Raw genomic sequence first — 27,663 nt, 5'->3', positions numbered from 1 at the left:
TGGGCGATTTGTGACTGTCTTTCCTACACTGAAGAACCAGATCACACACCAGTCTCCGATAAAACCGATAGGTTAATGTGTTTTCTGACCATCTGAATTTTAAAAGTGTTTGTCTCTGCTATTTCCTGGCATAAACTTAATATTTCTGGCACAATATTGGATGCAAATCACAGAATCCTACTTTGAAATGGAAATATCCCTCATGTCATTTGCATATTCAGTTCTTCGAGGCATTCTGGTCAGTTTGCATTGGCTGCAGTTACATACTGAACACCCTTTTGCTGTAAATATCTAAACAAACTGCTCAATTGTATGTATGAACTCTGCACATCATGTTAGCCTATGGCTTAGTTTGTATTACTAATGCTGAAGTCAAGTCTCAACCAATATCACTGCATTAAAAAAAGATTAGAAGAGATTAGAGGAGCTGCTCACCCAGAGATACAGTTTAATTTGTCTAATATGCTCTGTGTACAGTATTTAGAGTTTGTATCTCTGTGAGTGTGAAACAAAATAACATCTTTCCTCGTACCATCAGGTGTGCATGTGATGTTTAATTTTTTCCCCTGCACGCAGCCATCTCGCCATATAGATAAATACCAGGTGCTTGTTATCAAGCTGCAGGTGTCCGAAATAAAGTGGCAGGTGTTGGACACACACAGCAACTCCTGTTCAAGGTTGAGCCCCATATTGGCACAGAATACACGGAGACAGCAGCCTGCAGAGGGTTAGCGCGTGTAAACGCTCAGACTCGATGTTTGGAACAAGAAGAAAATATACATAAAGGTTGAATTCATCGTGTTACCGTATCGTCTGTATGTCCTCCTTGAATCCTGTGAAGCTGTTTTTATGTAACTGCATGCAGACTCAGATGATTCTGGGAAAATGAGTCTGTTTCACCTTAGCTCGCACAGATCTGTGTTTTCCCATCATTTGGGGTTATTTTAATAAATGCAGATCTAGAAAGTGAACCCTGGGCTTTGCATATATAATCACAAATATTACACTTTCATGTTAAATGAGTGCAAAGTGCTGTTTGTTGATACCAGACTGTCAAGCAGTAATTGTTGCAGTGATTGTGCTCCAGCAGCATCAACACTTTATTCATTTGAAATTCACATCTGTGATCTGTATTTGCTGTAATGCAATTTGGCTGGATGTAGAAATAAAAATAACATATGTATGTGAAGATAATGTCCTAATTGAGAGCGTGTCTGTCTCCTGCACAGGATGGGATGGGAAACCTCAGAATAACAGAGAAGGGCCTGAAACTGGAGGGGGACTCTGAGTTCCTCCAACCCCTCTATGCCAAAGAAATCCAGTCCAAACCAGTAAGTGACTCGCATGAATGCACACCTTACTTGGTACATACTGTACTGCACACATCCATCCTGCAATTTGACCCTTTTTTAAACATGGATTAGGCTACGGAACATTTGTGCCTTCAGTAAGCTGTTAAACTGGAAGCTTTGTCATTCAGACATGGGTGACTTTGCTATTAATGGTCCTTACAGCTACATTCATGCACACCATTTAAGAGCCATGAAAAAGGCAGTGGTATGAGCACAATATTTATCTTCTAACATGGGAGTCTACACAGTAAAGCAAGTGAGTACATCCTTGCTGTGACTGACGATGACAAGTGGTGCAGGAATTTTCCAAACCATTCCTTTAGGACAAGAAGCAATAATGATGAAAACACCGCAGTACACCTAGAACTGTAACATGGAAAGTTGTGCATGAAGTATTAGCAAAAAATGTTCTTCTTCAGAAAAATGTTCCCCATCAGCGTTAAATACATTAATATTACTGTTGCATATGTTTAAGCTTGAGCTCATTTTATATACTTAATTCTGTTTAATATTCTGTAAATCCTCCTCTACCTTCTCTACATCACACACTTTTAAAAAGGTGGGTAGCAAAACTAAACCCATCTGTTATGATGCTAAATCACTGAAGCTTGTTTAGCTAATCATTCTAGCTGTTTCGACACAAAGCACAGCAGATCTCAGAGTAGTGAAAGCTCAGCCAGCAGCTGGCTTCCCATCAGTTTACCATAGAGGTTTGTCCACAGTGCACATGCACAAACCACCACTCGTAAAACGGAGACAGCTACAGTTTCCTATAAGTACAAAACAAGTGATGCTTTTAGCTACAGTAGCCGACTGCAGCCAGTAAAGGATGGACGCAAACTGGTGAGGACATTTATGGCGTTACTGTCTAAGATGGAAGGAGATTGTTTTACCTTGACAACTATTACGTTGTGTCTATTTTTAGATTTGACAAGGCAAAAACAGTTTGCCTTGCTTGTCCTGTTAGAGCGCCATTGCTTTATATTCTTCCATTATGGCAAAATACTGTGAGTTACTGTATTTAGGTCTTGTGTTATCACCTTCAGTGTGACTTTGGCTCATTTTGTTATCCAAACCATCCAAAACAGTCAAACCTGGCCCTACAAATTCCCGTAGCACAGGGAGTCAGCGTATCCCACAGCAATGTGTGAAATGTGGTTAAATCACCATTTGAAATACTTTAAAATCAGCAGCAGCAGCTCATCGATACATTAGCACTTAGTCTTTTTTATCACTCATCACATGAACTAAAAACTGCTTTGCAAATTACCTTCTAGCAAAAATACAGTTTGTCTCATACTTTTTAGTGATAATGATAGTTTAGTGATAATACTCGAAATGAGATGAGATTGAGAAGGTGTGAAGTGTCTAATGATTGTAGGTGTGGTAGTGGGAATTTGAGCTTCCTACAGTGAGAATTAAGCATGTGAGACAATCCAGTTGGGACTCCGAGTGCTATCAACTCAGCTGCACGTACGACAAGCTGATTTCAGCAAATGTCTGAACCTAAAAAGAAATCCAAAACTATGTTAAAACAGGTTATGTTGAAGCAGGCGCGTGTTCTCAGAAGAGTAACCGATGATCTGACTTCCTTTTCCTTCCACATGTATTTGGGTCAGGTTATAATGCCAGCAGGCTAAAGCTCAGTAAATCTACTATTCGCATTCACGCCTCCTCTGGAATCCTGAAGCATTCTCAAGTCCCATAAGATATGGCTGTCAGCCACTGCATATCCTCTGAGTCTGACGTGTCCAAAACCTCGACATGAAGCGAATTCCTTTGAGCTTCATGAACAGAGCTCGTGGTTTGACCTTCTCTCTAACGCCTAAGTCTGTGTCTCACTGCCATATTTGAGGCCCCAGGTAACGAATATCATACTAATATAAATATATTTTATGGATATTAGCAATTTAACAGTTTATAACATATATAAGGGAACTCTTGTGTTTAGTAATAACACAAGACAAAGTCTGTGTGCCTCTAAGTTGGGATCAGGCCAGGTTACCATCAACTCATGTTGTGTGCTGCTAGGTCACAATTGGATTTTAATTCTCACTGATTTTTTTTTCTAACAATAAAACCGAACCACGTGTTATAACAAACCAAAAAGTCAAGCTGTCATCCTGTTAAATCGTGTTATATTGTAATATAAAACAATATTAGATTAGAATGAATGTTTCATGGCATCAGAGGGCTTCAGCAACAACAGGATCCAGTTTTATTTCCATTCATCCGTTTTCTTCTGCTAATCCAATTCAGGGTCATCAGACAGTTGGTGCCTACCCCAGCCTCCTACACTGTGGACAAGTTTCAAGGGAGACAGAAAACCATTCAAGCTCACATGTGGCCAATTTGGAATCACCAGTTAAACTAAAATGTTTGTCTTTGCACAGTGGCTCCTGTGGCTTCCACCCACAGTCCAAACTTCACACAGAATGCAATACATACATTCTTACCTTAAACTCATCCCCTTCATGCTCTTTGAATTCGATAACTTAATTAATAGTGATGCAGATAGATAAATACTTACTTGTAGCACGTCATTACACACACACGTTGGGGTGGGTTTTTCTCTTCGTAGCTCAGAGCTTTGGTGTTTAATATATTTATTATTTTCCACAATGGGGCAGCACGGTGGCACGGTGGTTAGCACTGTTGCCGCACAGCAAGAAGGTCCTGAGTTCAATTCCACCATCAGGCTGGGGTCTTTCTGTGTGGAGTTTGCATGTTCTCCCCGTGTCTGCGTGGGTTCCCTCCGGGTACTCTGGCTTCCTCCCACCGTCCAAAGACATGCAGCTTGTGGGGATAGGTTAATTGGATAACCCAAATTGTCACTAGGTATGAATGTGAGTGCGAATGGTTGTCTGTCCCTGTGTGTTGGCCTTGCGACAGACTGGCGACCTGTCCAGGGTGTACCCCGCCTCTCGCCCTATGACAGCTGGGATAGGCTCCAGCGCCCCCCGCGACCCTGAAAAGGATAAGCAGTAGCGAATGGATGGATAGATGGATTTTCCACAATGAAATACAAAGCATCAAATAAAAGTAAAAGAGGAGAGAAAATTTAAAATAAAAACCCACCCTAACAAACAACACCCCTGTTCGCTGTCAAGTAATCAAAAGTTTAACAGGAAAAACTTTCAATTAGTGCAAAATAACACCAGCCAAGGTGTAAAGAATAAGAAGGAAGAAAAAATAAGCAAACAAATGTAATTAAAAATAAATAAATAAATAAATAAAGGTCATTCCTGAACCTATGTAGATGGTTGGTCAAAAAATATCAAAAAGGGTTTCCAGACTTTATTACATTTACAGAGCCTCTCAAAACGAACCTAATTTTCTCTAATTTAAGATGAAATAAAACATCCTTAACCCAATGCGAAACTGTGGGCAGGGCTGCGTCCTTCCACTTCAAAAGTATTAGACGTCTTGCCAATAGTGTAGAGAAGGCAATAAGTCTGAGAGTGACACTCTCATTCCAAATATGCATGACGAAGCCTCACAGACATCCGTCCAGAACAAGACCAAAACACATGGATCAAGGTGGCCTCTGCCAATTTACATCTTTCGCACGTTGGGTCAATCTGGGGATACATCTTTGCCAATTTCGATTTGCTGAGATGAACCCTGTGCACTATTTTAAACTGTAGAAGGCAATGTCTTGCACACATGTCGGACTAGTGAATATTACTTAAAACATTGCCCCAGTCTGCTTCAGCAATACAGATTCTAAGATCCTCTTCCCAGGATCGCTTAATTGCAGACATAGAAGAAGAACCCAGGCGCAAAATCAGAACAAGTATTGATGGTATGGCCTTTTTCTTAGCCGGGTTACAACACATAATGTCATCCATTACATCATTAGGGGGTCTATTTGGGAACCCTGGGATAGAGCCTGAAAGAAAGTGTCGTATTTGTAGATACCTAAAAAAATGAGAGGGGGGTAAGTTGTATTTATTAGTCAGCTGTTCAAATGAGGCAAACGTGCCGTCAATGAGTAGTTCTTTTAAAGATCTCAGCCCTCGCCTCTGCCAGCCCTGAAATGTGGCATCAGACATTGAAGGGGGAAAAAACATAGTTGGAAGCTACTGGGCTGCCTAAGCAGATCTTCAGAAGATCAAAATGTTTTCTAAGAGCCTCCCAGACCGACAAGATGGAAATATCTGGAGTTAAATTAAATTCCAAAAAGTAGGTAATTTGATCCGAAATAAATTCTATAAAGTTTTCATCACTTAACAAAAGAGAGTTAAATCTCCACATCCGTTTAGGAGACTCCATACCGGGTATATGCAGTGTCGATATTAAGGGCGCATGGTCAGATATTACAATAGGCTGATAATCACATGACTTAACAAGAGAGGTTAGTTTGTTATCAGTAACAAAATAGTCAATTCTACTGTAGGTTTGAGCATTTGAAAAAAAGGAATATTGTCTGTCTTGTGGGTGTAAAAAACGCCAAATGTCCGAGATGCCGTAGGTTGAAAAAAAGGACTGTAAATAAGAAGCTGACTTTGTTGTCGAGTATCCAGTTCTTACAGACGATCTATCCATCAGGGTCCAAGCACAAAGTCACCACCCATAATAAGTAAATGGGTATTCAAACGAGGCAGGAGGCCGAGGACGCTAATATAAATATATATTTGCTAATGTAACATTAATATTAAAAATTGATCCGGTTACTATAACGTATCGTCCATTTAAATCAGCCAGAGAGAAGAAGGGGTAAAAGGAACCCTTTTATTTACCAATATTGCTACAAGCTCAGAGGTTTGGAAGCAAAACGTTCCAGTGTTCATTTCCACTTTTCAGACATAATTTTGGGAGATATTTGCAGACAGCAACATGAAGATGAGAAACACTTGAAGTGTTGTAAAGGCCGTCACTGCTTGGTTGTGTTGTTTGGTCGTTTTTTTCCATACTGCATCACATTTGGCCGCGGTGAAGTCACCCAAGACTTCAAACCTTAACAAAATCCAACTGGGTGAGGTATATTAAAAAAGGCATCACCCTCCCCGTGCAGTTGCTATGATACAGGAAGGGGTAAAATAATTTTTAGTGGCAGGCTGGAAACTGGTTTTTTTCATGGCTGGAGGAGCTGGTCCTTTTAACATAGAGGTCTATGAGGATTGAACTGGCCATTAGAGGAAATGCAGTTTTTGGCTTCGTTTTCAGCCTCAGGGAGGTTGTTGCCTGATCACGGTGAGCACGGTGTGGCTGTACTAGTGCAAATGTTTCAGACTTGCTGAGGAAACAAACAGGAGCAGCAAACACGTCAGTATTATCAGCACGTTTTCTCCCCGCGTTCTGCACTCAGCTACAGTTTCAGTGTTCCTGCAGTAGGATTTTTGGTGTTTACCAATCGAAATGCTGTCTGGCTGAGGTCCCTTGTTATGCTGGCTTTACAAATTAACATTCTGGGGTGCTTCCTGGTGTCCAAACAGCAACTACACGAGCATCCAGGCCTAGAAGATGTCAGAGAAATGGGAGAGATGGGCACAATAAAGCGATAGGGTCTCTCTCCCTTTGTCTTTTCTACTCTGGGAGCAATCATTGCTGTGGTGCAGGTAGTGGACAGATGGTCCGATAATGCAGAGAGGATACAGGAGCGAGTCAGAGAGCGGAGGAGAGCATATCAACAACGGAGATGGAGATGAGGAAGAAGGAGCAGCAGTAATAGAGACAGAAACAGCGAGACAGATGGAGGAGGACTGAATCAGAACACCAGCAAGCTTGCTTTGACAGGCGGCGTGCAGGAGACAGCCAAGTTCAACACCAACTCAAACAAACACACCGTGTTTGCAATGCAGTATCATAGCACTGTGGAATATTCATAATAAAAGGGTTTCACTACTTGTCCAAGAAGCAGGAACAGGGGATAACAAATCCCCAGAGCATAAATTGGGCTCTGCATTCCCACATGTTCGTTAGGTGAAAGCCAAAGTTTGAACTCGTCTATCAGGATAGATGGCCGATAACTAGCAAAGCAGCTCATAAAATATGAATACCAGACCAGCGCTGAAAGTGCGGATCATGCCTTCTGCTCTTGTACCGTGAAGAGGGATGAACGTAAAAGCAGATTGAGAACAGAAAGGGCAAGTGGCAAGTAAAAGACGGGACATAATACAAAACAGCAGAGCTTAAGGAGAGCTAAACATAAAGGGGACAGAGAGAGGGATGGATGACTGAGCAAAGGATATGAGAGGAATAATGATAACCAGGAGGAGGCGATGGGAAAAGACCAGTACACAGTCGACCAGGAGTGGGTAAACAACAACCGCTAAATAAAAATTTAGCAGTCCGCTCTGTATTTCCCAACGCTCCTCTTCCTGCTTCCTTTTATGCTTCGCTTGTCTAAGTGAAGTTACCGTTGTTATCAAAGTGCGACAGAAAGCTGCTGTAAGACGTGTCTCTGTCAGCAGGTCCTCAGTGCCTTCTTTGTTGTGTTTAAAGTGAAGGGGAAACAAGTTGGCTGCTCCGCATTTGCATAGAGTTCAAGTTCAAGCTATTTTATTCAAATCAGGGGCGTCAAGTGCAGCAAACTTCTTCTGGCAACTAATTGTACAAAACTTTTAATCTAACCATCGTTAGCTGCTTCGGGGCTGACATAAGAGGAGACTTCCAGAAGAGCTGCCATCAGTCAGGCCGTTAGAACCATCGGTAAATCGGTTGGCACTAAAGATTCTCGAGTACTTTAATCTAGAAGGTTAAAACGCATTTAACTCGTCACCCTCAGGTTAGCAGGTTTCGGTCATATTTCAGCCATATTTGTAGAGCCAAATGATATCAGAGGTTAGCGAGGGTGGTCTCTGTCTCTGCAGAGACCACCCTCTATCCTGGGAAAACCAGAATCTTTTCTAGTGGGCATCAGGTTTTTATAGATACATACTGAGGCGTAAAAATCCATCATTAACCCTTTAAACCCTCAAACATTAAATATCTAATGTAGCAGCAGAGAGTCACTCTTGTGCATTTTCCAGTAAATCAAAATAAATGTTGACTTAAGTTAAAGTATCTCTGTGAACTGTCTAAATGTCTTTCTATGGTGACCGAAGCACACTGACAGACACACATGCTTCTCTCAGTCACTGACATTTACTAATTAATACAACTGTTGTGTTAAGGCAACTAATAATGACGTGTGTCTCTTATGAGCTCGTTCCTGATCAACCTTTAAATGCAGACTGTCAGAAATTCTCAGAAAGCGTTGGATTGGTTCTGTGTCGACCTGTTTTTATGACTTGTGGTTATGTGCATGTAAAGATAAGTGAGCTCTAACAAAGTGCACGTAGAAGGTGTGTAGGACCTGCATTTTCCAAATCAAAGGTGTTTATACCTCGTCCACGTTAACTGCTTTCAGATCTGAGCTTTACCAAAGAAAAGTTTGATGTCTCAGGAACACTTAGTATGAAAAAAAAAAACCAATGTGATGGTTTGGTTGGAGGACAAGAACCGATCCTGAATATCAAAAGGACAAAACTGAAATAAACCAGATATTTTTAGAATATTTACAAATATGGTGTCTTTTAAAAATGATAACTGAGTAACTAAGCTCATAGATTAGTCAACCGTCCAGACCTATTCAGTCACTGCTCATCTCCTGCATCTTGAAATTACCTTTGAGCTCTTCAAAGTGAGCCTCGACACTGTGGATTTATTTTCATTCAACCCAAATTTCCAAAATCAGCCAATGTTTTACTCCGGACATATTGGTTCTTTGGCCCATCTCACCGAGATTTAATTCAACCCCCGGAGCAGCTCTGCCACCAAGAAACATTTCTATAACCAACTGTAATTCACACATCTCTCTTCTGGTCTCTCGCCTAACTCCTCTCTCCCTTCTTATTTTATTTTTTATTTATTTTTCCCTCCAAATTCCTCTCTGTGTGAGAGGCATCCTGCTGGGAGTAATATGGTCTGTTCCATTAGTAACAAAGAGAAGAGGGAGACCGAGCGGATCAAAGGCACCGCACTGCAATGAACTAAACACGTGTAGTGTACACAAACAGCCCTGAAGGACTCCTGCTGTAGCCTCTCTGAGGCATCTCAGGGGAAAAAAACCCTACATGAAGATGGAACGATAAGCGACCTGCTGCTGGAACACGGTGATGATTTTAAAGCTCAGGACTCGTTGTTAACCAAGAATATTTGCTGCTGGCTAAACTCATCGATTAGTACTGGCATCTGCTGTGTACTGCCATAGAAGTAATAAGAAATGTCTGAATAGTTATGTCAGTATTCATAACCTAAAATCAGTGTGGCTGCTATGTACCCAAGGAAATGACAGCTCCATGGTTTGGTCCAGATTAAAATATCTGAACTGTTGGAGGACTTTCCAAAGAAATTAGTTTAAGTGTGTCTGGCTCCACATACTGAGCTACATTAAGTTTCTTTGACAGGAAAACTCCAAGTTGGGAAGGACTGATTAATGGGAGAATCATAAAAGCATACATTAATAAAGAATTAGTTATCGGATTGATTTATATCTGTAAGCTTACTACCTGAATTCACGCCAGAAATCCATCAGCATGTCTTCTGTGTGAGTTTAGTAGTGATGCAGGTCATTACAGCTACAGTAAGATGTGAGCAGTGAGGCATGCAGTGAAAAATTTGGACAGATCTCATCCATTAACTGCCTGGGTCACAATTCTGAGAGAAACTGAGGTTTCATGAACTAATGATGACCAAAAGCCATAAGCTGTGTAAAAAGGTCGGATGTAGCCACTGTAAAATCACCCATTGGTCTTTTTTGATCACAGTCGCTAACACCGAGCAATGACCACGACCAAAATTACTGCAGCCTTATGCAATGAGCTCACAGTGTTTGCTTTGAAGATGGGGAACGGGTGTGAAAATACTCTGCAAATACAGTTGCTGTCTTCAATGGAATTTTGCAGAAATAGAAAAATTAAACTGTTGAAAATTGCACATTTTTTGTTTTCTACATAAACAGAAATTTATATAAAGTTACTTAACCTAGTAACTAATTTTGTAAGTAACTTGCTTTTATATAGGAATGAAACCAGAATACAACAATATGCAGATGACACTGTAATCAGTTATGTTACAGAAGTCAGCCCAAGCTGGTCCTTGATTGTTTGGAGATGGGTTTCCTTCCACCAGTACATGTCCAGTACAATCAGCCTAGGCTGAGCGTGCTGCTCACTCAAACTCTGAGCAATCCTTTTGTTGCTGCAGCTACTTGTCTCTGTCTCTGCTATGACGTTTATACAGATTATACAGACCATGTGGAGTGTGATGTTGTGGGCCCAAAATGCAGACATGGAAAACAGGTGGGATTCAACGAAAGGCGAGCAGATTATTGAGGCTGTTGCGAAGTTGCGAAAAAAAGAGGGAAGTAAAACTACAAGCAAGTATCAATATTTGGAGAATTGACACAAGCGGACCTGTGTTAGCCGCCTGCAACCCTGAAATGGATAAGCTGAAGAGGATGGATGGATGGGACAAGAAACGCTGAGTGAAGAAATAAATGCTAACATAACCAGGAAATAAGATATTGAGACTAAATGCACCCAAAAAACATGAAGAAGTTATAAACACAGAAAACTAAGAATCCATCAGGAAATAAGTAAAAGTAGAGAGCCCACAGACTCAGAGTGACCGTTACCATGACACTGACGTCCCAGTGACTGCTGAAGGTCGCCTGTGACAGAACCATCTACCAAACTGAAGCACGGATTTTTAATATAACATAGTCTGTTCAAAAGGCTCCAGCAGCACAAACACAGGCTCAGTTTAGTGACTGGAATTTGCAGCTCCAGCTACAAGTTAAAAAAAATAAATAAATTTCAGCCACTTTACATTTCTTACAAAGGGGGAAACTATCCATAGAGGCTGTTCCCATTTTTATATCAGATTGGCAACATGCATTTTTAGTGTGTATTTATACGTGGAAGTCTGTGAGGTTCGACTTGCTTTTGGAGCCAGCCTCAGCTAGCGCTCTAACATGAAGCATCCTCCAGGGCTGGAAAATCAAATCCAAACTGCAAACAGGCTGAAAACAAAAAAATACTCTAGGCAGTTCTATTAGTGATATATTATAATATATCTCTAGTGCTTAGTATTAATAATATATGAGCCAGTGATATGGTTAAAACATTGGTATCACTAGATTTGCATTCATAAAAGCAGTAGGGATGACTGCTCTCTCCAACTTTACATTCCACACAACATTAATATTCAGGAAATGTATGAATAATATAACGTGGACTCTCTCTCAGCTCCTCAAAAGTGATGTTAAACAAGTGGATGCAGATTTGCAGGCAAAGCTTAGTTAAACTGATTCTGTACAAGCAGGACCTGCAGTGAGTTGCAGTGAGTTCTGCCAGTTTCAGACTGCAAAAAAACTACATGACATGGAAGACTGAGAAATAAGCGCCAGGGCTAGTCTATTTCCTGGAACATTGAGTATTTGTTTCCAGTGTTTCTGTATTCTAGTAGTGAGTCTTCCTTAGCACTGTGTGTTTCCATGTCCTGGACTTCTTGTTTAGTGTTTTTTTTTTTTCATTCAGTGTTCTCTTGGGTTGGTTTTCCTGTTTTACTTTGAAGATTTGTTTTCAGAAGTGGCCTGAAAAAGCCTAAAAGTGGAAAGATTTAAAAGCTAACGGTTTTATTTGAGCCATTGTTTAACTTTCCTGTCAGGAAAAGCCTGTGATTGGCAAGTGAGTAGTCTGTCATTTGTCCTTACCTTATCATAGCAAGTCCTGTCTGTATGGCTGATGAAACACAAAATGCATCATGTAGCATGATCTCTGTATGAGACACCGTCTCTGTCACTGTCAAAGTCCTTCTAAAAGCAAATCTAAGCAGTTATCTTGGAAAGAATCCAGATGGTTATTTTGAAGTCTGCACTTAAATGAGGAACGAGCGCCATAAATTCAATTTCAGTGGTTACTGCAGCTCTGCACTCCAATTGAGTGTATAGAAATGCAGGTCAAATCTGATAAAAGCCCATTCAAAGGTTTGCACACTTTGACCCAAAATAAGGTTTAAAAATCACATTGTCATCCAATGAAGCCACTAACCGGATTCACATTATGGATGAGGGGAGCACAGTTGCTTCAGTCAGAGCCCAAGGAGCTCTGCGGGATGCTCCGGGAATGGTGGCAGCATTTTCCAGAGAATTCTTGACAACCTTCTCTTTGACCCTCTGCTTGTTGCTACTGCTGCATCAGTGCAACATGATCAGCTAATAGAAAAAGGGCAGCTGTGATCTTTAGCATTTCTATTCAGGATTCTTGGAGTGCCGCGTCTCCTCCTTATATTTCTGGTCATTATTGTGACTCTTTATTAAAAATGCATTTAAGTGAAGCTCACTGTAAACACTGTTAAGTTTGCTATTGTGCCTCAGCATGCTGGGGAGTCTCTGCTCACTCTTTAGAGCTGTTCAGCTGGAGGCTATGAGGTTTTCCAGTACTTCAGCTTGTCTGGGAACACATGGTCACCTCCCGTTCGTCTTGTGTGTCTGGGTAGGCTTTCGCTCCGCTTTGCATTGAGCTGTCAGTAAAGAAACTCACTGCAGTTTTAAGGATGTTTAAGTGCATCCCAGTCAGATAGCTTCTAGTATCTTTCTGACTCAGAAGCACTTATAAACCTGGGCTCTGAGTGTTTTTGCACTGGTATCTGTTTCTCCTAACCAAAAATCTTTAACAACTAGTAGAAAACTCTGGAAATAGTCAATAAATTCCCTTTTTTGAGGGGAAACTTTGAATTGAAGATACTTTATCTTCTTTGGAGTGAATTATCTCTTTCTTTCGACTAGTACGCACTGTTAAAAATTAATACATCTAACCTTACTGCCATGGCACCTCGGGGCAGCTGTGGTTCATAGTGGGTCATCCACTAATTGGAAGATCGGTGGTCTGATCTGTGGCTTCCTCCGACTGCATGTCGAAGGATCCTTGGGCAAAATACTGAACCCCAAGTTGGCCGTGATTCATCCATCAGAACGTGCGTTTGTGTGTGAATGTCGAAGCATGAGGCTTGTAGTACGAAAACTCTCTGAGTGCTCAATTTGGGTAGAAAAGCAGTATATAAGTACAGTCTGTTTACCTCAGGACACTGTTTTAAAACTACTTAAAAGTGCTTTACACACACACCTGGGCAATATTTGTCAAAGTGACATTCAGAAACGAGTCCACAGTTAATGCAACACAAAGTGTCAACTGTTCTCCAACTTATTAGTTTTACATTCAGTGCACACCTCATTGTTATTGTAATAAGTTCCTACTTGTGTATCATATATTGGATGTATTTACTGTGGGAACTTCAATAAGTTTGGCAAGAGCCATAATGTTATCTGTAATATACACACAAGGCATATCCCCTCCTCGGCTACGAGCGCAGCACAATGGTCAGGCCGTTATCTCTAATTAAGAAGTTGACTGAGGCATGAAGATTAGTCGGGCACAGAAAGCGCAGAGTGTCCAACGTGATCAGCATTACAGATTAATGCAGGGCACTCTGGGAAATGGAAGTTATCAAACGGAGCAGGAGGCTGAGTGCGGACAGTTATGGCGGTGTGTGTGTCTGAAGTCACACCTTTGTGGCCATCTCTATGTGTGTGTGGATGCATTTGTACTTTCATTATCTAGCAGCTGACTGAGGCCATATAAGACCAGCACAGCAAAGACATAAGGCAACAAAATCAAACGCAATGCAAGCGTGAGAGAGTCGATGGCCATGCAGTGGGAGTGCTTTCAGCTAAATGCTGGTTAGTGGTTCAGTTGTAACATCATCCTTAGATATTGCATTCTTATATCACAGTACAGTATAAAATTGTACCATCAACATTAGATATTGGATTTTAATCATTTAAAATTTTCAACTACTATGAAGCGAAGGTAATCTGGATTCGCGTGCAATCACCACTTATTTTGTATTGAGTTATAAATCAACTGCACCCAATTTCTTTGCTGAAAGCCCAAAAAATTCAAGGCAATTAGGTGATGTGAAGAAGCGAAGTAAATCTTATAAAAGGTTGAAGATGAAGCAGTGGTTGTGGCCCATTCTTTTTTTGTACTCCTTTTAATTTTTTTTCAGTCCCCGACTCGTGTTTATACCTTAGTCTAAGTCGCTGTCGGTGATAAGTAACCCTTATCGTAAATTTGGACACATAAATATATTAAAATGTACGATGTTTGGCTTTTGAAAAATATCCCAGAGTCTCAGCAATCAGAGGACGAAAAATAAAGATTCTAACTGAAACAGATAAAACTAGTTTTTTAAACAGGGTTTGGGTTACTTGTCCTCATCGATAAAAACTTGGACTTCACATGATTAAATAAGCATTGATTGACTGATTGATTGAATCTTTATTTTGAACATGTTGAAAAAGTATAAAAAAAAATAGAATTAAAAGAGACAAATGAACAAAGCAAACAAAAGGAAAACGAGCAACCACAACTCCAAATAACGTCCATGTTCAAAAAGGAGCAGGAAGAAGCATAAGCATTAGCAGCTTGATGACAGTTGCACCTTGCTTTAAATGAGTTACCTGGTCGATCTCTCCGCAGGGCCGCCCACTGTTCCTGCAGTCATCCAGAAATGTGTCCGTCAATATCGTCAACAACAACAACAAGCTGCTCACACAGCTCGTCACAGGTAAGACTCGGCCGGAGAAATGCTGATTTTCATTGTTTTCATTAGAATCTGCAAAGATTCACAGGCAGCGGTTAAACTGGAGTAGATCTGAGTTCCTTTGATTCTTCCCCTCAGGTTTATTCATGAACTATGTTACAGGAACTGGTGACGCCTTTTTGTCTTCTATTACCTTCATTTTGCCAGAAAGCTGTTTGGGATTAAAACTTGTCTTAGAAGAGAGATATGGCAAAGATAGCAGCCACGCAATGAGGCTCATTTAAGAATTGGACCAATTCTTTCAAAACCTCCGTCCATTCAGTTTCTCTATTGCTATCCAATTCAGGATGACAAAGGGGTTGGAGTCCATCCGGGCCGTGATAGGGTTAGGTGTGCTATATGCTGGACAGGTCGTCAGCCCATCACAAGGACAAGTTTGACATACTCTGCTCATGTCAGTGAAAGTGAAACCAGATAACAAAAATATAGCCAACTGGACTAAATGGTCACATGATGGTGATTACCAAGTTGTTAAGTCAACACAGAGTTTCACAGTCTAGCTGTCAGCATGTTCACACGAGAATGGCAGTGTTGGTGGATCTAACCAATCAGAATCAGAATTCTTTATTGATCCCTAGAGGAAATTATGTCACAAACATGGACAGTTGTACTTGCGGCAAAGCTTTATTTTTGTAAAATTACAGTTTGCACTATCTTTGTAAAATATGCAGATTGAACCCAAAACACAGCTTGTACAGCAGAGCAGCTGCTGCAGCAAAAGCTCAGCAAGGTTTGAGAAATCCTCCAGAAAAGGTGCTGATCAGAGAACCGATCGGTTTTGTACCTCGAATCTAATACTCAGAAGATAATCTACTCCAGCGAAGGTTGGCTCTTCAGCATAAGTTACCACAGAGTTACCACACTCCTTGTTAACCCTCTGTGCGTACCTCTTTTTGACTGCTTTGGTCAGGTTTAGATTGCCACAGTCTCACATTGGTTGCAATAAAGACGCTAGCTCGTCTGCTATTAATAACGACTCACTAAGTGAAACTTTAAAACTGTAAATGGAGACCGTTCACGTATAAAGAAAAATTGTTTGCAGACAATTCGGCGTCTTCCATCCAAACTGCAGCCACAGCAGTCTGGTAACGACCAAAGCAATCAGAAGGAGGTTTCTGGTTCCATCTGTGCAACCTTCAGCAACCAATCACCAGTCAGTCAGGGAGTAGACCTTTTTCCCCAGCAACTGGAAGTTGCCTGGGGGTCACCAGCTGGAGGTCTTTAGGCCCATATGACTGCGACCTAATCCTGCTTCATACTACAGGCTTTAGTGTAAGCTCCATTACCCAACAAATAACTTCTTATAGCTTTTAAAATATTCACAGGAGATATTTCAAAGTCAAGTAGTTTGATCACTTCTCCATCACAGTGAATTTTTGAGGTCTGATAAGCTAAAATTATTCCATATTGCAAAGATTCAAGAATGTGAAGGGAACATTTGTTTAGCATATGTTCTTCTACAGCATGTGAAATATTTTGCAACTCCCAAATTTCTTTCTGAGAACCGTTTCTAATCCAGACTCTCATGTTTGAAGCAGCTGCTCCTGCTATCAGAAGTCATTGCCTTATTTATAATTAAGCATTTACACGTCGTGATTTTATTTCTCCTCTGATCCTTTTAAGTATGCCAGAAGAGGTCTCAGTTTCTCCTCCATTACTCTGTGATTGTGCTTTCTTCTTTACATCTCTTCATTCGCCACCTGTCACGTTGACCGAGTTGACAGTTTTTGGTGAAATCACTCGGCGTAAACATGCTCGGGAGGCGTCTCTCACATTAAAAAGCAAGCTGACATTTGCCTCCCGAGTCTGAAGAGGAGGAAGATGAAGTCTGCTCGGATGCGTTGATGACTAAGCGGCGTTGGTGTACGGGGAGGAACTCCACACCCCAGATGGAGAGTGACAGAATCAATTGTGCGCGTATCAATCAGTCAGCCTCTGCGTTGGGTGTCTTCTACCACCGCGTGAGACAAAGCAATTTGGGATTGGGTGGAGTTGTCTACATTTTCTTGTTTGTTGTGACACCAGTCAGAGTTTTGTCAGCTGGCGCATGAGGATCTTTCCGGCACACGTTCAGTGAAATATGTCTGGTTTGCACAACCGTGTTGCAGAGAGGATTGCTTCCACCAACAGGTCACAACTGGATGGTTGGAATTCTAAACGTTTGATCACAACTAGACTCGAGATGTTTCCTTGTTTATTCTGTTCTATGTAATATCTTAAACTGGCTTAGGCTGAATAATTCATGCTTTCTAATTAGATCAGAACGGTTTGTTTCTAATTTATAAACTAGGAATAGCAACAAAATTCCAAATAAAAGGAAAAGACAGTGACATTTAGTTGATATGTGACTGTTGCCTTATTTTCATTCTTCCTGTCCTTCAAAGCCACTTGACATTGGCATTTACTCGTCTGCTCAATATGAATTAATGATCAGCAATTCCACTAATGGGATTAGGCATTGGTGACCAAACAACAATATCACAAGGCACTGCGATTAAATATGACATCACACCTGTGGCCTCTTTAGCAAAGGGGATGTCTATCCCTCCTTTGACTCTGGTTACATTTGATCAGAACACACAGTTAATCCGGTCTTTAAGTGATAAAAAATGACTGTTTATTAAGGCTGTTGTGTTCTTAACATATATTATGTATGTATGTTCTTAACATATATTAATGCTTTGTATCTTGTTCTATTTAATCTCAATAAGCCCCTAAAAACAGTCAGTGATCACTGTCGGCCTCTCTCGGTTTTTATTATCACTGTTCATTTTATAGCTTAGTTTTTAAAACCTTACGATGTAACTACAGCCCAGCAGCAGTATATAAATGACTAACCTCGTATGATCTCAGTTGTTCTCCTGACTGAAGTTTGGTCCGTTTACAGCATCCTGCCATGCGATTGCATTTGTCCCTAACCATCGGGAACCCTCACATTAACTTTTATTGAATGGAAAAAAGTCAGCGTTCATCCTCCAGCTTCACTGTGTTTATGCTATGCTAACATAGCTGTGTTGCTAGCGATCATGTAGCATCATTATATACCAGCTAGCCCAACTTCAGTAAACCAACAAAAGCCACCGCTGTTTAATTTTCTGTCTTCATTTATGTTGGAAGTGATAGCAAAGCTGTACGTCTTAATTTTTTCAGAAATCCCTCAGTCAGAACATGCTATGTCATGTTTAGATGGAAGCTAGCGAGCTAACTTCCTGCTAACTTCTAACTCTGTTAAATGTAATAAATTCTGTTTTCATGGATGCCTAGATGTTAAACTTAGATGTTACACCTGGTAGAGATGTAACATTTTATTAAAGATGAAAGAATTTAGACAGTTTTTAACTCTCTGTGATGCCGCAGTGTTCATTTGACTTTGGGGCCTGCAGCTGAGTTTGGGCCCAGGCACAGCTAATGACGTCAGACTTAAAGACCGGATCGGTTTGTTGGACATTTTCTCAGTAGTCTCATGAATCACAACAAAATCAATATTACAGGTTTGGTCATAAGTCCCACATCTTCCACCAGGGTGCTTTTTTTTTAAAGTTTTCATGTTCTCGGGTAATTCGGTAAGAAATCAGCTCCAGTCCCTCCTCTTTGATGTCTCCTCTCTCTTCTCTTCTCCTTCGGTTCAGGATCCAGTGGATTTAAAGCACGAGGCAAGATGTTTGAAGTGAAATCCACCTCTGGGAAGCTCCTGTTCTCCGCCGATGAGCAGGAGGTGGTGGTGGGCGCAGACCGGCTCCGAGTGATGGGTGAGTGGCCGCCTTCAAAAGCCTTGAATACTCGGTTAGGATCTAAAGTGGGAAAATGGCTGATGTGCGTGAGTGCGTGGCCTTTTGTTTTATAGGTGCGGCTCTTGTTGCGATGTTGTTAATAAGGAGTTAAAACTGCTGTTTGTTGGTGGACTCACTTTTGGGAAGGTAAAAAGCTTTAACTTGAGATTCTTAGGACTTTTATTGTGGCCTTTTTAGGGGTTATCTTAGTAGTAACTGCTTTAGCTAAGATATACTACTTTCTTTCACACACAGAGAAACACACTGAGACACACACATGCGTTTGTATCCAAGCTGATGTAATGTGTCAAACTGACATACAATAAATGCAAAGCAGAGTAATGTAATGCTTATATTAGCATCATAAGCAGTCGATAGTGAGAAGAGCAAGGCTCAGATCTCTGCTGGTTGTAGTCGTGTATGCCAGGAGTAAGATGACAACTAGCAAAAAGGATGAGGAGGATTGTTTGTTTGTTTTTTTCCAGAGAGAGAAATTCAAGCTAGGTAAGAGAGTGATGTGTTGGGGAGCTCATATTCATCAACAGGACTCTTGGGGGGGGGAGGCTGACATGTTAGTGCTTTAGACAAATGAGTTTTGTGCTTATGACGGGAGATAAGAAGTGACAGAGTTGTTCTGACTGCCACGGCCAGTCGGCCTCCGAGTGACGCCGCTGCGACAAATGATTTCCTGTGAGAGCAGAGGGGTGTAACGGAGGATGGTGAAGACAAAATTAGCTCACAGACAACATCATGAATACAAGCATAAACAAAGCATCTGCATACAATTAACGCTCCAACAGAGAGGATCATCCCAGAGTCTGCCTGCAGGAAGTGGCAGATTTAAGCTTAATGTTGACGGCCCTTTCTCATAAGGTCATGTCACAAGACTGGAGCTTTGACTTAAACAGAGACTCTGTTTGACATGGATGCCCCGCCTGAGGGTCGTTAATGAGCTGAGGGTGAAACTGTGTTTTCAGCGCTGCAAAAATGGGATTTTGATTTATGGTGACAGTGAATGAAACCTGCGAGGTCGTGCTTTTCCCCTGGAGCTGAGGATGGTTTTCCAGAACATACATTTAACTGCATTCACTCTCTTCTCTCACTCTCTTGATCTGATGGGGTCGTGGGTTTTAGGGTTTGAGGCTAGGGTTGTGCTGATCACCGGAGATGGCTTAGGATAGAGTTGTATGAACCATCTAGACCAGGGGTCTCGAACTCCAGGCCTCGAGGGCCGGTGTCCTGCAGGTTTTAGATCTCACCCTTGGTGATTAGTTCATTACCAGGCCTCTGGAGAACTTCAAGACATGTTGAGGAGGTCATTTAGCCATTTAAATCAGCTGCAGGACACTGGCCCTCGAGGCCTGGAGTTCAAGATCCCTGATCTAGACTCTAGGGCCATGCTGAGTGAATATTGTCTTTATGTGGGCAAAAGATTCTTGGCTTTTCAGGAATTATTGCAAGGGGAGGATAAATTGGCATGTAATACAATCGCTAAGAGATCCAGAGGTGTTGATCAGGAATGGGCATGGTGGAGCCTTCCACGGAAAACTGTAATGTGGTCTAAGTCATTGATGAAGGCGCCTCGTTATGAAAGTCAGGTTGCAGAAGTTGATGTTTGTTTGATGTCTGTGGTAAAATCTCAAAGTGCAGGGAATATGTGGTCAAAGCAGACCTTTCCAGGGATGCACTGAAAACGCCAAAGCAGCCATTTGGTACGCTTTGAGAAGGAGACTGGCCAAACTGAGGTCAGGTAGTCTGCCATACAGAAGTTTTTGTAGGTGTTGTGTGCACCATTTTATAGACTTTTTTTGGCGTGTTTACATCAGTTTTCCACACTTATCCAACAGAATGAGTGTACGTTCCTGAATGAGATGAACAGTAATACAAAAAATGTAATATTTAGTGAGATAATAGCCGCCTTCTTTAATTTCTTCCTTCCCTCCCTGTTACTTAAAAACGTTCTCTTTCTCTCTGCTGCTTCCTCTGTGACATCATTCCCCATTATTTTTGCATCTGCCATCATTCACCGACGCTCGCCCGTCTGCTCCATCCATTCAGCAACATTAATAGAGAAACAGATATTTGAAGTCTCTCCTCTTTGACTGGGCCACCCATTTCCAGTTAAGAGCTCCAAAGGGTTCACTCTCTCTGACACACACCTTTCACAGCACTCTGTGTGAGCAATTACTCTTCATCCTCATCTACATTCATTTACATCCTTTCCAGCCTCACTGAGTCAGACTTTATTACTGTCACCGGTCTCTGCAAAGTGCTCCTCTTGATGGAGGGAGGCACAGACGGAGGCTGGTGACGGACGGCACAGAGGAGAGGAAGGACAGGTAGCGCTGTGAGTTGTTTAATAGAAAGGTGTAGCTTTTGTTGCAATATTTATTTCAATGTCTCACATTTGGTGGCATAACCAGACTGTATTTAAAAGATGGATGTAGCCACCTTGACTTCACCCGTTGGTTTCTGGACTGGTTTTTGATGCATTTCCAAGCCTCAAAGGTACAAAACAGGACAAAAGTCTCAAATCATTTCTTTATATACTGCTAAATGAGAAATGGATGGAAACAAGGCAAAAAAAAGAGTTTGTATAATTGTAACAAGTTTGAAAGTTAATATATGGTCTGCTCGTATGTGTGGCAGCTTCTCTGGATTTCTATAAGTAGTCTTCAGGAATCGTTCTCCAGGCTTTTTGAAAGACATTCAAAGCTCTTCCTTGGCTGTTTCTCCCTTTTTGTTGTCTGTCAGGATGATCCCACTCTGCTTCAGTAATGTTGAGGATCAGGCTCTGGGTGTTTTTCGGTCCAGGTTTGCTTTCACTGCATTGGCAGCGTGTTTGGGATCGTTGTCAGTCAGGTGCTTTCTTAGATGTATGAACTTTTTCTCCCCGTTTCCCTTCCTGAAAATGTCGTATTGACAGCCACCCTTGACTTAGGCCATTTCTGATGAAGCTTCAGTGAACAGTAGGTGGACAAACTGAAGGATCAGATCCATCTCTCAGGTTACAATATAAAGCACCTTGGGGAAACTGTTGATGTGATTTGTGGCTGTATAAATAAACTGATTTGAATTCCTCCACTTGTCATGTTCAGCAGCTTTTTTTTTTTTTTTTTTTTTTTGACAATTTAAAGCCTGAATCATGAAATAATTGCCATAAAATTCCATTTAAAAAATGGAGTGTTTGCATATTATTTTTGATTTCTATCATATTGGCTACATCTGCCAGTTTTTTTGCATTTGCTTAAAAATTTCAGGGAGGAAAATGACGATGCATGATGCATGCAGACGTCCCAAAAACAAAAAAATAATTAATGATCAAATATACTACACCAGTTAAGAACACTACACACTGTGCTTAGATATGCTGAGTTTGTGCTGAGCTCATGCTCTTGGAGAGTCCCTATTTTGGTGCAAACGTTCTGTTTAGTGCCTGTCAAACTGTTCGTTTTGATGTCTGTGAAGGTTCTCAGTCATCCAGGTCATCGTAGTCTAAGGAGCTTGGAAAGAAAAGCGTCTGGACTTCTTTAAGTTGCTTGAAGACGTTTCACCTGTAATCTGAGAAGCTTCTTCAGTTCTAGGGTCAAATGGTGGAGAGTCCCAGATTTAAGCCCTGTGGGAGTGTCCCCCAAGAGGGACAATGGACCTCCTAATGATCTTCTACCTAATCACACGAGCCAAGGTGTGAAGACGGGTGTAGGTCCACCCCACCCTATCATGTGATTTCCTGAGGTCAGATGGCCCAGGATGTGAGTGGGCGTTAAGGCGTCTGGGGAGGGAACTCAAAACTGGATTATAGATGGCAGACAGTTGGTGTCGTAAGCCCCGCCTCTGTTCAAAGATGGTCGCTCACAGTGGACATAGATGCTTCTTTCACTCCTCTTTCAAACCATCTGTCCTCTCTGTCCAAAATGTGAACATTGGCGTCCTCGAAAGAGTGACCTTTGTCCTTTAGATGCAGATGAACTGCTGAGTCTTGTCCTTGCTGGGTCTGAAGTACACTGTGATGTCGTACTTGGAGAAAACTCTCCTGAGTTTTTCCGATACACCGGTTACATAGGGGATGACAATGTTGTTGCGTTTGTCTTTCTATTCCTCCCGAGTTGGTGTCTGATCTTCTTTTCTGTGCCACTTTGCTGACTTGATGGAAGCCCAATTAGGAAAACTGCATGTCAAATATTCATTGATGATGTTAGTTTTGATATTTATTGTTCTTTCAACTAAAGAAATGGGAACAGATTACGTGTTTTTGCAAAAGTGCCTCAAGTTGTCTGTTATGTGTAGACACAACACTGGTTCACCTGTTGAGCTACATGTGTTTTTATGCTTAAATAGCTCAAAGAAGCATTCCTCTGATGGATCGGACTGAAGGTGAATGTAAAAGCAGCCAATGTCCAGAGAAAGACTGTGAAAACCCTCAGTAAGCCTGGAGAGCCATTAATCAAGGCTACTTTAAAAATGACGGGAATGTCTGGCTCCTTGGAAACAGAATATAAAGAGACGAAGGCTTGACACAGCGCTACAGCTGCTGTTGTGATTGCTTTTGGTGGAGTGCTGCTCGAATACGTAGTTTCACTCACCAAAAAATAAGCACAAACCTCACTGACAGTCTTTATCAGATAATTTCATTAATATTTCTGCAGGAGGTTACAAACTGAAATGATCAGTGCTGCTGTTGGTGTGCAGTTATGCCTGAGTTTGAATTCCAGCTTCATTAGCTGCTTCTTCTAACTCTTCTTTTACTCAACACAGTTCAAAGAGCCCTTCGTACTTCCAGGTTATGCCCTCTTGAGACAGACGCGGCAGGAAAAACGAAGGAAATCTGAATGAAACTCGAGCTTTCTCAGCAGCTCAGTCCACCGTGGCAACAACACTAAAAAGCAGTCGGGAGCGGTGGCAGAGAGAGAGCACCCGCAATTTGTCAATTACTCCGTTTATCTCCACAGCTGCTCGACGAGGCCGCTCAAGGCGACGGGGATAATCAAACACCTTGGCATCGGCTGCCTCGGCAGACGCAGTCAGCTCTTTCAGCTCCTGAAAGATTTCTGTTATTCTCAAAGGTTCTGAATGTAGGTGTGTTAGACCGAACTGCGCTTCGTGTCTCTTATTGTTTTACTCCTGTGTTTCTTAATCTTGTCTTTGAGCTTCGCTGCATTTGTCTAATTTCTAAAAAAAACGTGTGAAGATTTTCAGTGTAGCTGCGATACCTGAATTTCACTTCTTACAGTATATTTTCTTTTTTCGCTTCGAGTTTATTTTGTCATTAACACGGTCCGTGCTCAAAAAATATTGGAGTCCTGGATAGATCAGGCAGAGATATTATATTCGCTGTCACTGCTTCTGTTTATTTGGCTGTTGTGGGATCTTAAAGATGGAGTTTGAACTGCGAATATTGATTGTTGTCATCTAAAGGCAGGAGTGGAAATAACATGTTGTATGTAGCACTGCAACAATCTTTTAGAGAGGAGGTCGGGATGGAGGAGGTATCTTTTCTTTCCACCTCCTCCATCCCCGTCAACGCTGCTGTTGCATCTATGATGTCATGTTGCCCTTAGACAGACGTATTTGTCTGATGACTTGCTTGAAATATAAATGCATTTATTGTGAAATATCACTTTGAGAACAGGTTAAGACTCGTAGAAAACATAGTGTCGTTTCTGTTGACTTAAATAGACCAGTGATGTTAACAAAAGATATGATTTATAAGTGTTATAGCAAACATAAAATTATGTAGAGAAGTAGACATATATATCTAAAAAGGATCTGACAAAAATACCTCTAATAAAGTAGATTCTCATTTCCGAGTGTGGCCTTCACTGGGACTGAATATATTTCTGGTATTCAGATCCAACTGGACACGTTTTTCTTGCTTACACCCACTCGGTCCCTTTCTCTGTTTTCTCTTTAGTTCATGAATAGGAAGGACGTGCAATGGCTTGGTCTTTGACTAGTACAAACAGTTGGAGAGCAGTGTGTGACACAGTTACAGTATGCATTATTAACTTTGCATGTGAGTGCGCTCTTCTAACAGACGGCTGAAACAGCAGCTGTAGACGAGCTGCTGTCGGTTCTGTTGTCCCATTGACGTATGAAGGCACCGCGGAGGCTTATAAAGCTGCCACATGTCATTACCAGACCCATCGTTCCTCCCCACCAATAAAATACATAATTATCCCCTGTGTGTAACTTTAATTGGTCCAACTGAGGTCATTGGAAATCCATGACGCCGCCATCAGTGCCTTCTACTATTTATAGTCTAGTCAGACACGGTGGCAGGCTCCCAGCTGACGGACAGTAAATGAGAACACAAACAGAGGGAATGTAATGATAGGATGGGTCAAACCTGACCTAAATCCTTTATGTGGATTGTTTTTGCTCATTTTAGCAGCTTTTTGCTTTGTGGGAAAAGGAGCTGGAACGGTCATCGACTTTCGTCGTCGGTTACGTTTGTTGTATATCAACGACATTTTTCAAGCTGTAATGGCTGCTTATAATCTTCCCCAGGATTTTTCCCCCACATTCAGGAGAAATGTTGAGTGTTTTAATTATTATTACGTACTAAAACATGTAACTGAACTGTGGTTTCTACCTACAGTGTGGTCTAATTGTTTGTCATGTCTGTGTCAGAATTCCTTTCAGTTTTACTGCATCAGGGTTCAGTTTTATAGTGTAGTGAAACTGCACTACATCAAGGTAAAGTATCATTCTGAGCTTGAGAGTCGATGTAAACAAACACGTGTGGCATGCTGGAGATCAAAGTGAGGTCAAAGTAAGAAAAAAATGAAACAGAAGTATAAACTGCAAAACTCTGAGCACATAGTTTGGATCGCATGTGTTCAGAGTCGTTTATGAATGTGTTGCTTGACTGTGAAACGTCGGCGTGTCCGGTCGATGTGAGCTAAATAAAAAGCCTGAAAGCCAGCAGAGGGAGGCTGGAGCAGAGGTTTGTAAGTCACTGGGTCAGCTGATATTCCCACAGCATATCTCCTCGTGAGCTGCTCGGACCCTCCTCGAGTCAAACTGCAGCTCCAAAATAAGCACTGCTCGCTCATGTGGAGTGAGTGTGCCGACTGGTTTTTACCTCAGAGCTGAGAAAGTGCAGAGCGGTCGACTGTGCTGATAAATACAGTATGAGGTTATTATATATATTTACGAATGCAGGAATATTCCAACTTTTCTAGAATAATACAGATTATTTTAACTGTTATCACTGCTGTTGTCAGTCATGTTTTTCTGCTTTTGTACAATTTTGATTAAATTGGTAGATTTCGGTCTTTGGTTCTTTAAAATTGAGCTTAATGTCAAAAACATCCAGGTGGTCCAGGTAGATCGGCTACTGTAGCTGGCTACAGCTGATCTTACTGCCAAACCACTTGACATGACAGAGCTGATGACCTCCTCCACATCTGATTCGTCTGTTTTGGCATCCCATTGCATCTGCAGGCTGCTTTGCAATCCACAGCAGCTTACGTAGTTCCTCTGACCCATTGATCCACAGCCATGTTTTTCTGCTATTATACAGCTTCATCCATCCATCCATTGTCTTCTGTTTGTCCTTATCAGGGTCGCAGTACCTAAACTGTCATGTCTTAAGGCATCTTCCTGGACACAGTTCAGGCAGACCACTATGCCAAGCTCTGTTGCAGTCAAGGTAGATCTATGTTCATGATTCAGTTGGCAGTTCTTATATTTTTGCATCTGTAATCTTTGTTACCCATGTCCAGTCCATTCCTCCTTTACCTACTGATTTCTTCATGTCTTCCTCTGTGTGTGTCTGTAAAGGCGAGGATGTCCCTGAACAAAATGGTCCAAAATATTAAAGCGCGACACGTTGTTTTTCATCTGAGATTGAAATGTGGGCATTAACCGATTATTCCCAATTTCCCAGGATTATTGCCATTCGTCCATGTCCGTGTTCTGCTGTCAGTGCTGGATGTCCTGAAGTGTCTCACAGTGGTTATTGTTCAACTTTGCTTTTAAGAAACTCTGGTGAGTGGTCCAGGTGGCGTGGGAAGATTGTGTGCTGTGTGCTGCCACACGCTGGCATGCACCACAGTTCAGATAGTTTTGATGCTACTGCACTTTGACAGTCTAACCCTGAGGGACGAATTCAACCCCTTGAATGTCAAGGAAAAGAAGAGAAGCATTGTCCTGGTTTCACTCTCTCCTGACCCACTGCCTACAGGCTTAGAAACTGTGGACTCTTCAAGTGATCAGGATGTGACTTCTGGTGATCTTAAAAATAGCAGCTGTCTAGACATGCCCAGAAAAACGAACTAAAAGGGGATATGTGACCAAATAAAATGGGTATGGGTGATTTTTACAGGCCCATTCCTTTAAATCTGATCACCCCTCATTGCTTTGACTGGATTCCAGTTGAAACCTGCTCTGACCAGAGTGCTGGCATTGGACAGAATCAGTCAATGTGAAAAGCGTTTTGACAATGAGCTGTGCTTATGAGGTGCGATCAAAGCAATGCTTGCTCGGGCAACAGATCAGGACACGACAGAGCTGTTTGTTTTCAGCGAAGTGTCTCTGTTTTTGTGTTAAAACTACCGAGGCTCACGTAATGAAACCAGGCGTGGAGAAAGTGGATGGACAAAGAGAATTGGTGTGGACGTAGATCACTTTCAGCAAAGAGAGAGAGGCCAGTGGCCTCTGCAGAGGATGCGCTCTCCTTCAGTGGCCTTCTATTTTAAACTGTAATTAGAGCAAAAACCCCCTTGAGATGCATCATGTCAGGTTTTTTCATGTCGATTTTTCTAACTTTGTCAGTATCTTTGGCCAGTTAGAACTTTTGTCCTACTGCTGGACACTAAATCTGACCTTAGATTTGATATTTCAGTCACAAAGGCATGTTTGTCATTTTCGATCTTGGGGCTTAA

At 41.6% G+C, this 27,663-nt stretch overlaps 1 protein-coding gene across 4 annotated transcripts in view; it reads left to right on the top strand.

The window, feature by feature from the left end:
- sgcd (sarcoglycan, delta (dystrophin-associated glycoprotein)) overlaps positions 1–27,663 on the top strand; it is a 425,600-nt gene that overhangs the window by 322,197 nt on the left and 75,740 nt on the right. For all 4 annotated transcript variants that reach the window (XM_086308254.1, XM_086308253.1, XM_086308252.1 and 1 more), the window contains 3 exons: positions 1,230–1,331; positions 14,882–14,969; positions 18,635–18,754. In XM_086308254.1, the coding sequence (XP_086164380.1) occupies positions 1,230–1,331; positions 14,882–14,969; positions 18,635–18,754 (310 nt within the window). The remainder of the gene's footprint in view (positions 1–1,229; positions 1,332–14,881; positions 14,970–18,634; positions 18,755–27,663) is intronic.

This window comes from Aulonocara sp. 'chitande type north' Nkhata Bay, linkage group LG10, assembly GCF_057382095.1.
Source record: "Aulonocara sp. 'chitande type north' Nkhata Bay isolate Kocher_YH1m ecotype deep benthic linkage group LG10, A_spYH_male_GT1.1, whole genome shotgun sequence".
Classification (NCBI taxonomy): Eukaryota; Metazoa; Chordata; class Actinopteri; order Cichliformes; family Cichlidae; genus Aulonocara; species Aulonocara sp. 'chitande type north' Nkhata Bay.
This window is presented reverse-complemented; position numbering and strand designations above follow the sequence as displayed.